Below are 13,394 nucleotides of genomic sequence, written 5' to 3' on the forward strand. Positions count from 1 at the left end.
GCTGACTTTACATGAATGAATTGAATCTTCAATGTTCCTGCAGATGAATACTCAGGATTAGTTAGCAGGATGCTGATGCTACGCAGTTAGCTATTACAGCTAATCCAGGGGGCTAATTTCCACGTGAGCGTTCGGCCACACTGGGATAAGCGTTGAGATTAATTTATGTTGAGCGTAAATGTCATTTTAAAAGCTGGAGCAGCTGCTTCCTCTGAGGGCGTTTCATCAGCATTCACCATCCTGAAAACGGAGAAGATGAGCGCGACTGTGCCCGAGAGCGGCACCGGCACCAGAACGAGTCCAACAAACTCTGGAAAGTTCCTTCAAACAGATTCACTTCTGGACAAGCCGTCACAAGTGTTACCAAAATATTTACTCTGCATGCTTGATTCAGCTTGTAGGGACAAAGAGCACGACGCCATGAAATACACATCTCAGTGTCTGACATTGATAGTTTGGTTCTAATCTAGAAACTCTCCCTTTGTCTAAAACCAGTTGTTTGGTCTGCAGCTGGATCCACGACCACATGTTCATCTGAAAGAGCTCTCCAGGAGACGTTACAGCTCGTGTTACAGCCAGTCTGACCTTTATCACACACACACACACACACACACACACACACACACACACACACACACACACACACACACACACACACACACACACACACACACACACACACACACACACACACACTCGCGCACGCACACTCGCGCACGCACACACACACACACACACACACACACACACACACACACACACACACACACACACACACACACACGCGCGCACGCACGCACGCACACAGGCACACACACACAGGCACACACACACACACACACACACACACACACACACACACACACACACACAGCTGCAGGTGTGGTCCTGCTGCATTCTCTCAGTGGTTTCTGGATGAAGAGACTCCTCCTCCTCTTCCTCCTCCTCCTTCTCCTCACCTGCTGGTATTTGACCCGGTTCCCTTCAGGGCACGATGACATCATCTCCCCCTCTGCTCGTCTACAAACTACGACCGAAAACACCGCCGGGCCTCCGAGTCGAGCTCTCAGCCTTCAGCACCGGACCAAAGTCCAGCCGGCCGCCTGCTCGCCAGCGGCTCACGCCCGGTCCAATCAGAACACTCGCCTCTTCCTGGCCAACGCCGGATGAGCCGGCGTTGGACACTGTGGTTAAGTCATGTTGGTTAAGTCACTGTGGTTAAGCCACTGTGGTTAAGTCACTGTGGTTAAGTCATGTTGGTTAAGTCACTGTGGTTAAGTCACTGTGGTTAAGTCACTGTGGTTAAGTCATGTTGGTTAAGTCACGGTGGTTAAGTCACGGTGGTTAAGTCACTGTGGTTAAGTCACGTTGGTTAAGTCACGTTGGTTAAGTCACGGTGGTTAAGTCACGGTGGTTAAGTCATGTTGGTTAAGTCACTGTGGTTAAGTCACTGTGGTTAAGTCATGTTGGTTAAGTCACGTTGGTTAAGTCACTTTGGTTAAGTCACGGTGGTTAAGTCATGTTGGTTAAGTCACTGTGGTTAAGTCACTGTGGTTAAGTCACGTTGGTTAAGTCACGTTGGTTAAGTCACGGTGGTTAAGTCACGGTGGTTAAGTCACTTTGGTTAAGTCACGTTGGTTAAGTCACTTTGGTTAAGTCACTTTGGTTAAGTCACGTTGGTTAAGTCACTTTGGTTAAGTCACTTTGGTTAAGTCACGTTGGTTAAGTCACGGTGGTTAAGTCACGTTGGTTAAGTCACTTTGGTTAAGTCACTTTGGTTAAGTCACGTTGGTTAAGTCACGGTGGTTAAGTCACGTTGGTTAAGTCAACTTAAGTTCTCTACTAAGTTGATTGGACTTTAACTTTGAACACATTTTGGGGCAGAACAAACACAAACTGCAGCTTCTGCGTTGTGTTTGTAAAAAGGGAAATATGCTGATTTTCAGATTCATACATTTTATTTTGTATGTTTGGCTTTAATCTAAAAAATACTCTTTATTTCTCATCCCAGTATACCTGGATTTTCGCGCCTGTCCCTTTAAGTGCTACCAGAGAAGCTTGTGGGAAAAACATGGCAGACCTTTGCCAAGGCGGCTCAGACGCTGATCACTGATGAAGAGGTCCAGTGTGAGTCTGCATGCGACGGAGGAAGAGGAGTCAGACCTGAAGACGTGGTCCACTAGTGCTGAGGCCGTCCACCAGGTATTTACAAGTGTCCACTCAAAAGCATCCGCACTGATGACTCACATGTAGGAAGATAGCATAGCTAGCTAGCATGGTTTCCTGCTAGCTAGCAGGTGAACACCATCAGGCTGGAGGTCCATAAAGAAGGAGAACCAGGACCAGAACCAGAACCAGGACCAGGACCGAGCTGAGCAGACTGTGAAGTAGGAGGTTTTCATAAAGGGTTTTATCCACAGGGGGCGCCAAAATCAACACAAATCACAGTTCCTGTTTGTAACTTCCACATATTACGCCTCCTTTAAGTCATCAAATCAGCTGAAAAGAATTTTGTCTCCTTTATAGTCCAATTTAAAATAAATAAATAAAAATACAACTTTTATGGAAAGGTTCTATCTCGAAGTCTTTGGTCATCTCTTCTTTGTCATTCATATGAAGATTAGTTCAGAGTTTCAGTGTCATCTCGTGTGTCATGGGAAAGAAAGGGTCTTGACCCGAACATTGAATGCATTTGGTCACAGCCCTCTCTCAGCAGAGCCTTCAGAGCGCTGTGTGAGGACACACACTGCTCCTCACATGGGTTAAGAGTCCATTTGGATCAGCTGGGGTGCTGGGGCTGGGAGCCAGGCATTCTGGGAAGAGGGACAGAGGGGCCCGTATGAGAGGCTAGAAGCGGCGTGTCATTGGTCGTGGTCCCTGGCTGCTGCTCGTCCAGAGGCTGTCCACCAAACAGGAAGCTGATAGAGGACAGGAGGCTTCCACGGGACCGGTCGGGGTCTCCACCAGATACATTCACTAAGACTCATGACCTGTTAAAGCACGGTCATGCTTCTGGAGCAGAGCTGAAGACCAACGCTGGAACAAACCGCCAAACCCACAAGACGGAGCAGAAAAGATGAAATGCAGAAACAAAGAGGAAATGGATTTTTTAAGTATCGCTCACAGGATGTGAATTACTTCTTCATGAGTTTACAAGCACTCGGTTTGGTTTGGGTTTCAAGGGATAGCTACATAGCTTAGCATAGAGACTGGAAAACAGTCCGCTCAGTCCAAAGTTCATAAATACACAACCAGCACCTCTCAAGCTTCCTCCTTCACCCGCTGGCTGACGGGTTGAGCTCCTTCAGAGACCTGAACCAGTCTTTCACCTGTCGGCTCGTCTTCCTGAGCAGCTGAAGGACGCCGCATGCCGAGCATGCTTCACCTCCTTCACCTCCTTTCAGCCCGCACACCGACGACCCACGCAAACATGAAAACACCCTCTGCTAGACAGACAGGTGTGTGTCTGTGTGTGTGTGTGTGTGTGCAGATGATCCTCCACTTACCTACAACCATCAACGTAAATTCAAACCCTCTCTTGACCGACTTCCGGTAGACCTGGTTGGGGAGATTGGCAAAGCCGACATAGCCCTCCAGGTTCCGCTGCTGACGGGAAACACACACACACACACACACACACACACACACACACACACACACACACACACACACACACACACACACACACACACACACACACACACACACTTTGTTAATGCAGGAGTCACATGTGCCATATGAATGAATAATAAAGAAGTCTCTCATGTGCATTCTACTCAGAATGGAGGAGCAGCATGAACAGCTGTGAGACCGTTACTGCTGCAGATTCACAGCTTTTTAGTTTTAAACACGCAATCAGTATTTCTGAGTCCTGCAGCAACAGACCCCCTGAAGCTGCTACGAGGGCAGCGAGGTGACGGAGGAGGATGGAGAGACGTGAGAGAGGAGGATGGAGCGAGGTGACGGAGGAGGATGGAGCGAGGTGACGGAGGAGGATGGAGAGACGTGAGAGAGGAGGATGGAGCGAAGTGACGGAGGAGGATGGAGCGAGGTGACGGAGGAGGATGGAGCGAGGTGACGGAGGAGGATGGAGTGAGGTGACGGAGGAGGATGGAGCGAGGTGACGGAGGAGGATGAGCGAGGTGACGGAGGAGGATGGAGCGAGGTGACGGAGGAGGATGGAGCGAGGTGACGGAGGAGGATGGAGCGAGGTGACGGAGGAGGATGGAGCGAGGTGACGGAGGAGGATGAGCGAGGTGACGGAGGAGGATGAGCGAGGTGACGGAGGAGGATGGAGCGAGGTGACGGAGGAGGATGGAGCGAGGTGACGGAGGAGGATGGAGCGAGGTGACGGAGGAGGATGGAGCGAGGTGACGGAGGAGGATGGAGAAAGGTAACAGAAGCCAATCCACTGAAGAAGAGCGGTGATCAGGTGCGTCTCACTCGGCGTCCATCTTGGTGCTCCTGTGGGACGGACCCGGCTCTCCAGCTGCTCCTCCTCCTCCTCCTCCTCCTCCTCCTCCTCCTCCTCCTCCTCCTCCTCCTCTTCCTCCTCCTCTTCCTCCTCCTCCTCCTCCTCCTCCTCCTCTTCCTCCTCCTCCTCCTCCTCCTCCTCCTCCTCCTCCTCCTCCTCTCTTTAACCCTCTCTCTATCCTCCCTCCAGCCTCTGTGCTGCACGCTACACGAGGCAAACACAATGGATCGCAGGCCAGCGAGGGGCCTCTGGGGCTCCGTCCCGGCCGGCGCTGATGGAGAGCGGCAGCGAGTTTCAAAGCAGCTGCAGCAGAACCGCTCACGGACCCAAACCCTGAGTGAAGAACCTCGGAGGCGGGAACAGGAACAGGAAGCTCGTGAGCCGCAGTCTGTTCGTCTGGAGGAAACCTTTTGAGCCGACGATCCGTCCACATGAAGACCAACCAGTTCATATGACAAGTTTCATGAAAGGCTATGTGTAATATACAAATGAGACAGCTTATTAAATAAGTGCTAATTTGCATATATTTCCAATCTGATCAATGGTTCAAAATTCTTCCTTTGTGTTGTTGACATAGCACAGTAGTGGTGCTCACATATCTCTTTGTTTCACTCCATAAATCAGAAAATACTTCTGAAGAATCTACTGGTGAATATGGTCAACTCATTAACTAATAGATAACACCATGAAACTTCACAAGTTCATTACTGACATGATTATGAACCCGCGTTAATTCTCCCGACGATGGATTAAGGCAATTTCCTGGAATGCCCATCCCTACCATGGACACCAGCATGAAGGCCCGGTCGGCCCAGTGGACACGATGCTGTCAGAGATAGAATAGTGGAGCACGGCCGGGTAGCTAGCGAGTCCTGTTGTGTTGCTAGCATGCCATTAGCTTTCTGGCTGGTAGGTTGTTTGTTGCACACGCACCTTGTGGGCTGTTGATGATTGTTCCAGGTATTAACAAACCCTCCCGTGTGGGACACCGAGTCATGGCTCGTTAAAAACACAAAATGTATGAAAATAGAAGCGAGTGGACTTCATTACATGTGTTATTGTCTTTGGCAAGCGCCGTGGTACATGTGGGATAATGCCCAGAACCAGCCTAACAACTGTGTTGCCCTCATTTCACACCAGAGTGACTACGGACACACTGAGCGTGGGAGACGAGGAGGAAACAATCTATTCTGCTCATCAATACTCTGAAGCATGCAGCGCGGCAGGAGGCGGAGCCACTGAGAGCCTGAAGCACTTTTCCACCACTTCCATGTGGGATCCACCCACACACACGTTCTGTGTGTGCGATCAGGCTGCTGTTGCATAAGGCACCATCTCTGACGCTCTGCCAGCCCAAAAATGTGTGTGGATGATGGGAGTCAACGCACTTAAACAAAACATTTCCAGCTCAATGACAACTGTCTCCCTCAAAGTGTCTCCATCAATATTCACAAAGCTGTAATGGCACTTTCCACTGCCGGGCATTATGACTAATGTGCTTCTTTAATAAGAAAAGGGACGATCAAGAAAAGCAGGCAGGGGACTTGAAATAGGGGAAGTAATGTGGACAAGAGGAAGTCCATCCATGACTAACCCCTCCCCCAGTCCACCCGCTGGTGGTAGTAGCTGCCTGGTTCACTGACATCATCATCATCCCCCTCACACACACACACACACACACACACACACACACACACACACACACACACACACACACACACACACACACACACACACACACACACACACACACACACACACACACACACACACGAGGCAGCTGATGCTGTGGCCCTCTCACTGCTTCTCCCATCAGCAGTTTTTACTTCCATTTAACTCATATTGACTATGAATCATGTGTTAAAAATAGCATCGCTTCACACAAATTGTTTGAAAACAAAGCCTGTGTGATTTCTTTCTAGTTATTTTCAGCACAGGTTCTTCACAATCAGTCTGGGTGCACATTGTGCACGGCCACCCCTTGGTGTCCTGCTGAGCACCGTCACTGCCAGCCCCCAGAATGCATCACTGGCGTGCTCAGTACAAACACTAAGGGTGGTGTGTTGTCAGTGGATGAGTAACCACTCATTGCTCAAGCCCAGCGGTGCACAAAGCCCTGAACAAAGCAGAGATGTGGTCCACCAGCAGGGCTCTTCTTGCTTCACGCGGGCGGTGGACAGTCCCACCAAACTGCATTGCACAATTACACATTTTAATAAAGACTGGCTATCTGGAAATGGCACACACGTGACATTTGGGGAGCAAGTTATTAATCTCTAGTAATGAGGGGTTCAGACACTACTGTTGTGTGTGCAATGCAGTCCAGAAAAGCAATGTTTTACTTCATTAAATTGAAATTGTTTAATACGTGATGTCATTGTTGCTCCCAGTTTAAACTGCGAGAAGAGAAAATCTCATCTGGGCTCTGATCTTCGGAGCATAATAACCACAGTAGCTAGGACTATCATCAGGATGTTATTCAGAGCAAAACGAGGAATAGTGTGTGTGAAACACTCCAAACAGACCACGTACCCCATCCCGATACGTGCTGGTCAGTAAACACGACCATCAAACCAGCCCCCGTTCGAATAACTGCCATTTTAAAGACAACATTACGGGGGCATCTCCCTGTCATCCGGGTCCGGATCGATACATTTGAAACGCTCTGCATCCCCCACATTATGCCGAAGTTATCAGTGGAGTATATGAATCTGTCTCGAGGTGTAAGCGAGGTCTCCTTCCAGTACACGTCTGTGTGAGGATGCAAAATAGCATAAAACGAGCAGATTGTTAAAGGAGCTTGGTGTTCGGTTTTCTCCATAAACGAGAGGTCGGTGCCAGCACGAGCCACAGCACGCGGGTGCGGTTAAATATGGTATTTAATACGGGGTCATCATCATACGGGGTCATCATCATACGGGGTCATCATCATACGGGGTCATCATCGCCTCTAGAAACAACAGCAGTGGTCACACTCGCGCATTGCTCCGTTTGGAAGACAATCAGACTTACGGCGATGCTGGGAACCGCAGTCTCTGGTCGCTCGATCATCGTACCGCGCTGTCACAAGCCAGCCAGGACGGGCACCGGCAGACACTGATCACCGTCCAGAAGAAAGAGGACCGGAAGCAACGTTCAGCCCGCGGATCGTCCACCACAGCGCGTCCGGAGTCGAATGAATGAGGTTCAGTTACATATGGCCGCTGACGGATACTACTGCCAGATGGAGACCAGGGGAGAAAAACGCTCCGACAACTGTTTTTCTTCACGAGGCAAACCAACCAAGTGCATCTTTGTAGGGGGACACTACGTCCGGTTAGGGATGTCAGAATAAGACGACATGTATTGTAGCATTTGAAGATAATCACTGTTTTAATTTCAAGAGTCACAGTTTCGCCCCCTTTTCAAGCTAGCGGTTAGCTAACACTGAGCAGACGACTTGTTTTCCATTTTTCTGTTGCATGTTTTAGTCTCCGGTAAGCAAAATGTATTTGGTTTCATGTTTTGTTGTAAGGTGGTTTTATTTTGAAGAAGAAAAATACGGTTAAACCGGAAGTTGGAGTGCGCCGTTTAACGGCTAAAATTAAGATTATAACGGTCAATTTGAAATGTATAACATTAGTACTCCCCTGAAGAGGAACCAGTTCTTACGTTGGTTTTTGCAATAAAGTTAGTTTTGAAAGAAATACAACATTTAAAAATGATCAGTTAAAGTCCAAGACCATCGGTCAGAGCACTACCCTACAGATATTATAGAAACTCCAGTATTATATTTCAGTAAGAGCACTAACAGGAGGGCGTGGTCTGGGCTCTTATTCTGAAAAAAATACACGCGTATATTCCGGTCTGCAACCGTGTCTGGCCAACTTCACGCACGCGGAGCCATCTTCCAATTGGTCAGACGCGACCGTGATCGGCCCTCTAATGGTCGTGTGCGCGCGCGCGCGAGGCCTTCATGTGCTGGAGGCCAAACAGTGCTGCCTTCACGGACTGTTGTGAAAAGCACTGCACAATTACAAACAACGACAGCGCGGTAAATGCGGCTTGACATTCATTTGGCCGAGTGAGACCATGTGATGTCATTCCTATAAAACCCACTAAATATAGGATTAAATAGAAGGCAATCATTGAAAGTATAAATATATTCGGGGAGCATTTAGGGCCAGTGTTGACTCATTTAGTATTATAACATACATCAAAGTAATCATCAAATTACATAATAAAGGCACAATAAAACAATTCTTGTCGAGGGCCTATGATGTGTTGCCAGGTCGTCAGAATATAGGCAGCACTGGTGGTTTGGTGGTGAATGTTAAAGTGCCTCTGCCATCTAATACATCAAAGATGAATAAAAAGCATACGACCTATCAGCAACATTAAAGGCACCTCAGTGTCTCCTCAGTAGAGCTTCTGATGGCAGCTCTTCTGCTTGTTTAGCTCACTAACAAATGAACAATCCTAAAGATTTGCACGTAATTGTGACCAGCTCTTGATTGGATATAACTTGCGCATTGGCGTTCTCTAGTGGCTGAGAGAGGAACTGCCACAATAGTCCACAAATTGTTAATTGATTCTACAAGGAGCATTTTGTTTGGGGCAATACATATTTCACAGGAAATACTACAGTGTTGAACTTATCCACGTTGTACTTTCCAGTGCACGTTAAAAACAAGCCAAGCCAAGTCAATCGCTGGCTTTTTTTTCATGGTCTCAAAAACTTGCACTAGAAGAATTTGGCCTAATTTGGAAGCAGAGCATCTGCAGAGTAATCCATAACTGATATGTTATGATCCACATGCTATCATATAAGTAAATCCTCATTTCAACTGTGATTAAAGACTCCCATCGAACCTGTTTTAGTCCTTGTTCAAGCCGGCTACATCCGGATTAGGCTAATATGAGCTAACGACGTCGAGAGAGTCGCTTGTGACACGAGCTAGTTTCTTTAACAAATCAAACACAGTTCACACAAACTTTACATTTAATAACGGTACCGCTTAATCTCTGAATGATATTTACTATCTTCCCCATGGCCAACACCTGTCTGCACTAAGAGCGTCCCAGCCTCTCGCTCTCCCTCTACAGCTTAACACACACTGACGTTAACGTTACGCACTTTCGCGCCATTTCTGACCGAAAAATGATTTAAATATTACAACGATATAGCTAAACTTGACCAACCGAGTTTTCCAGCTCACGATTGCTAACTCACGAATGCTAACATGAACCAACTTTCCATAACATAATCATGCTGGCCAGAATATAATTTATGGACCCAGTTAAATTAAGAAGCAAGCGAGCTATCCAATGTTAGCTGCTACACGTTAGCTAGCGGACTCATTCATTCAACTCAGTTCTTCAGCTAACTAGCTTACTAAAATAAGCTGATAGCCAGATGGCTATATAATGTTGGGAAACAATTTTAAGAGATATAATGTTAACGTCACTCACTTTAATGAATCTCTGTGTCATCAGAGTGAGTTTGTCCAGGCGCCGCTCAGTAGCACACACCGCAAACTCAGCGAGTGAGTTGAAAATCAGCAACATTTTCCTTCCACTAAAACATGAAGCCACTGTTTCAGTAATAGAATCAATGCCAATAACTCACCGCTCGTGTTGGCTCATGTTCAGTGCAGCCAGCAGACAGGAGGGCAGTTCAGTGGTGATGGGTCCATGCAGTCCTCTGTTCCCGCTTCACCAGCTCTCAGGAGGATACACATTTTATATTTTCATTTATTTGGAAACCAATAATTTGATTTCAAGTCCATGTACAGATCACTTATTAATACATTACATATAAAAAATGTTATCTTAATTTAAAAAAGCATATTTTGCCGCGCTCAACAACACACATGTGTGAGCTTATCCGTTTCCATACAACACACGTGTGTGTTAAAAGCATATATGAATGACACAAAATGTGTACTTAACGTGCCCTAGACACAGCAGATGTGTTGAAAAAATGACACATTCCCTCTAAGAGTGTAGTTGCCAAAGAGGTAAACTAGACATTACTAAGAAGAAACATTTGATATTTCTAATTCCGAAAGTGACGGGTTCAAAGAAACTGAGTTTGTGGCCCAGAAGACAAAAGGTAATCACTCAGCCCGGCTGAGGTTTCACTGTTATCAGTCAGACACGCAGTCCTGCACATCTACAGCTCACAGCTCTGTGAGAAAGCTGCTCAAAGGAAAAACACAGAGTTCCACATTAAAGTTGAGATAAAAGTTACTTCCCAGGCGGCACCAGACATTTCTAGTTTACGTCTTAACGAAAAAGGGAAGGAACACACGGGAAGTGTGAGAGAACCACAGAGAGCAACAATGAAATAGTATCGCTTTAATTCAACAGAACCAAATCAGCATTAAGCATACAGAAACACGTACTGATCTGTACAAGTTACTGAATTCAAAACATGATGTGAATAGTACAAAAAAAATAGCAAAAACCATCTTTCTATAAAAAACTAACAAGAGGAAGAGCTCCCAAGTGCATTGTAGGAATAGTGGCATTGACCCGTAGCTTATACTCTACTGATGACAACAAGAATCATGGAGGTTCTGTTCAGTCCATTCAAATCACAAAGCAACAGGGTTCACAGTGTTGATGGTCAGTCAGCAAACAATACACATATTGTTCCAAACACTTATAAATTAAAAAAGTCAGAAAAATAGAAAACGCTGTGCGTCTCTGCACCAGTAAGTTACACAACATAACAATATCTCGTATTTCAGTACATGTTTCTCATGTTTGGACCGATGCCCGCTGCGGACATGTTGGTACCGCCTCTTCGCGGCATCAACGGCCCGTCATTGGTCAGATTCTTGGGGGCGTGGCGTCCTCGCGCTCACAGGTTGGACGTCTCTCCAGGGACAGCTGTGTCCAGCTGGCCGATGAGCTCCTGCACCCACGCGGCCGAGGGCCTCGCGCACAGCGAACGTCCCGCCACGGTCTTCAACCTGCGCGCGCACACAGAGAGAGGACAAGTCAGCAAAAGCCCGCGCGCCGAGTGCCAGGGCGGCGGCGGCGCGCGCGTCCCTCCGAGGACCCGTACGTCCCTCCGAGGACCCGTACGTCCCTCCGAGGACCCGTACGTCCCTCCGAGGACCCGTACGTCCCTCCGAGGACCCGTACGTCCCTCCGAGGACCCGTACGTCCCTCCGAGGACCCGTACGTCCCTCCGAGGACCCGTACTTACAGGACGGCGGGCTTGGAGCAGCGCTGGCTGGTCCGGATGTAGCCGAGCACCTGGCCGCGGGGCACCGCCTTCTCATGGAAACGGAAGCAGCACCTCTTGGGCCCAGCGCCACGCAGGCCTGGAAACACACACACACACACACACACACACACACCGATGAATAACTCAAACACACACACACACACACACACACACACACACACACACACACACACACACACACACACACACACACACACACACACACACACACTCAAAGACACCTCATGTTGCCCCCCCCCCTCCCCCATCGTCATATCACAAAGCCCCTGGATGTTACTGTCAAAGGTATTTAAAGGTGAATTGTTGGTCACAACATTGCACTAATAGATTTCACCAGTAAACTTCCACATTTTGTTACTTACATTGAGCCCATTATGTTTTATATTACAAGTTTACTGAAACGTATGTTTACATATATACATAATGTGTTATTGTGCTAATTTTCATACATTTTCAGAACAGAAATGTGAACATTAAAGCTAGGTATGAAACGATTGTTTCATGTTATACATTCAAAGGTGTTCACAGAGGGGATTTTATATCTATATTTATGTCATCCATGAATCAGAATAGTGTGAACAGACATAACAAGTGAAACATGACCGCGGGATGTAAGAGCCATGAAGTATGAGAATAAACTCATTTAAAAAATATGTTTTGTAAGTTACAGACATTTTGAAGACTACAGGGTCCACCACTACCTGGATACCTTCATGAAATATCACACATTCATTACATTCATTATTGTTGTATTGCAAGTTTTCTGAAAGGTTATGTTCATAGCGCTGTTATCAATATTGATCATCTAATGGTGACTTCTGGCTACTTGAGGAGAAATCTACAGTAAATAGACAAAGTGGTAAAATAAACCCTGAAATGTGTCTCGTGGATGTTCCGAAAAAAATAACTTTTGCTCGTAGTGTCTGGAAATAAAGCCAACGAACATTTAAATGATGTTTTCGGTTGGATTTCTCTTGAAGAGCAAGTGTGGTAGGATGGAAGTCTCTCATACACCTCTGCATCACAGCATGTCTGTCACCGTAAACAGCTGTTCAATGGTTCGTTTGAGCCGATCAGATTGATCACCTCTTCATCCCTCCCTACCTTCAGTCACAGCGGCGGCAGCCAGCATCAGCACCAGCAGGGTCAGGGCCAGACGAGCAGCAGCCATGTTGTTTCAGTAGCAGGAGGAGAGTGTTGTCAGACGGTTCTTCTCTTCTGTTGTGTGAACTTCAAGTGTGTCCGCTGCCACCTTTATACAGCTGTGTGTGTGTGTGTGTGTGTGTGTGTGTGTGTAGGGGGTACCCCCGGAGCTCCATGCTGGACTTCACTATGACGTGTCAGCCTCTCTCCATCAGCGGGGGTTTACCAGGAGTTTCATGTGAGTGCTGCGCTGGTGTTGGTGTGAAGTCCATTTCACTTCCCTAAACACGCCGACGTCCTCCTCCAGTGAAGCGTGGCTCCACAAACTGAACAGAGAAGTTCTTCTGAGTTGTTTTCCAGCGTGGTTTCCCTGTCACGCATCACTTGTGACCAAGACTTCTGGACTTTCTGCTCGTCGCCTCCATAGAACCAATGTCCACATGTCTGTAAAACAGAACATTTAGTTTGGACCAGCTGGTTCTTAAACCATCTCCTCCTCTCCCGACACTGATTCAATACCAGAACCAGAACAAGTCT

At 47.3% G+C, this 13,394-nt stretch overlaps 2 protein-coding genes across 3 annotated transcripts in view; both read right to left on the reverse strand.

The window, feature by feature from the left end:
* Positions 1–7,774, reverse strand: part of septin15 (septin 15) — a 35,332-nt gene extending 27,558 nt beyond the window's left edge. Inside the window, exons 1-2 of one of the 2 annotated variants that reach the window (XM_068602978.1) lie at positions 7,487–7,774; positions 3,507–3,606 (exon numbers count right to left, since the gene is read on the reverse strand). In XM_068602978.1, the coding sequence (XP_068459079.1) occupies positions 3,507–3,606; positions 7,487–7,525 (139 nt within the window). In that variant the 5' untranslated portion in view covers positions 7,526–7,774. The remainder of the gene's footprint in view (positions 1–3,506; positions 3,607–7,486) is intronic. The other variant, XM_068602979.1, reaches the window with a different exon arrangement.
* A 3,125-nt stretch (positions 7,775–10,899) lies between these two features.
* On the reverse strand, positions 10,900–13,024 carry LOC137804283 (monocyte chemotactic protein 1B-like). Its single transcript, XM_068603423.1, has 3 exons — positions 12,819–13,024; positions 11,673–11,790; positions 10,900–11,433 (listed from the first exon to the last, which is right to left on the reverse strand). The coding sequence occupies exons 1-3, from the start codon at positions 12,883–12,885 to the stop codon at positions 11,322–11,324; spliced, it is 297 nt and encodes a 98-aa protein (XP_068459524.1). The 5' UTR covers positions 12,886–13,024; the 3' UTR covers positions 10,900–11,321.
* Between the last annotated feature and the right edge of the window lie 370 nt (positions 13,025–13,394).

This window comes from Clinocottus analis, unplaced genomic scaffold, assembly GCF_023055335.1.
Source record: "Clinocottus analis isolate CAN_PGR_092001 unplaced genomic scaffold, fCliAna1.0.p SCAF_6, whole genome shotgun sequence".
Lineage (NCBI taxonomy): Eukaryota > Metazoa > Chordata > Actinopteri > Perciformes > Cottidae > Clinocottus > Clinocottus analis.

Bases quoted from the DNA above. Each gene is read 5' to 3' on its own strand.
- LOC137804283 (XM_068603423.1), bottom strand. From the start codon at position 12,885: ATGGCTGCTGCTCGTCTGGCCCTGACCCTGCTGGTGCTGATGCTGGCT. The intron at 11,791-12,818 runs GTAGGGAGGGAT...GTGTGTTTCCAG, and splicing joins TGCCGCCGCTGTGACTGAAG to GCCTGCGTGGCGCTGGGCCC. The intron at 11,434-11,672 runs GTAAGTACGGGT...GTGCGCGCGCAG, and splicing joins TGCTCCAAGCCCGCCGTCCT to GTTGAAGACCGTGGCGGGAC.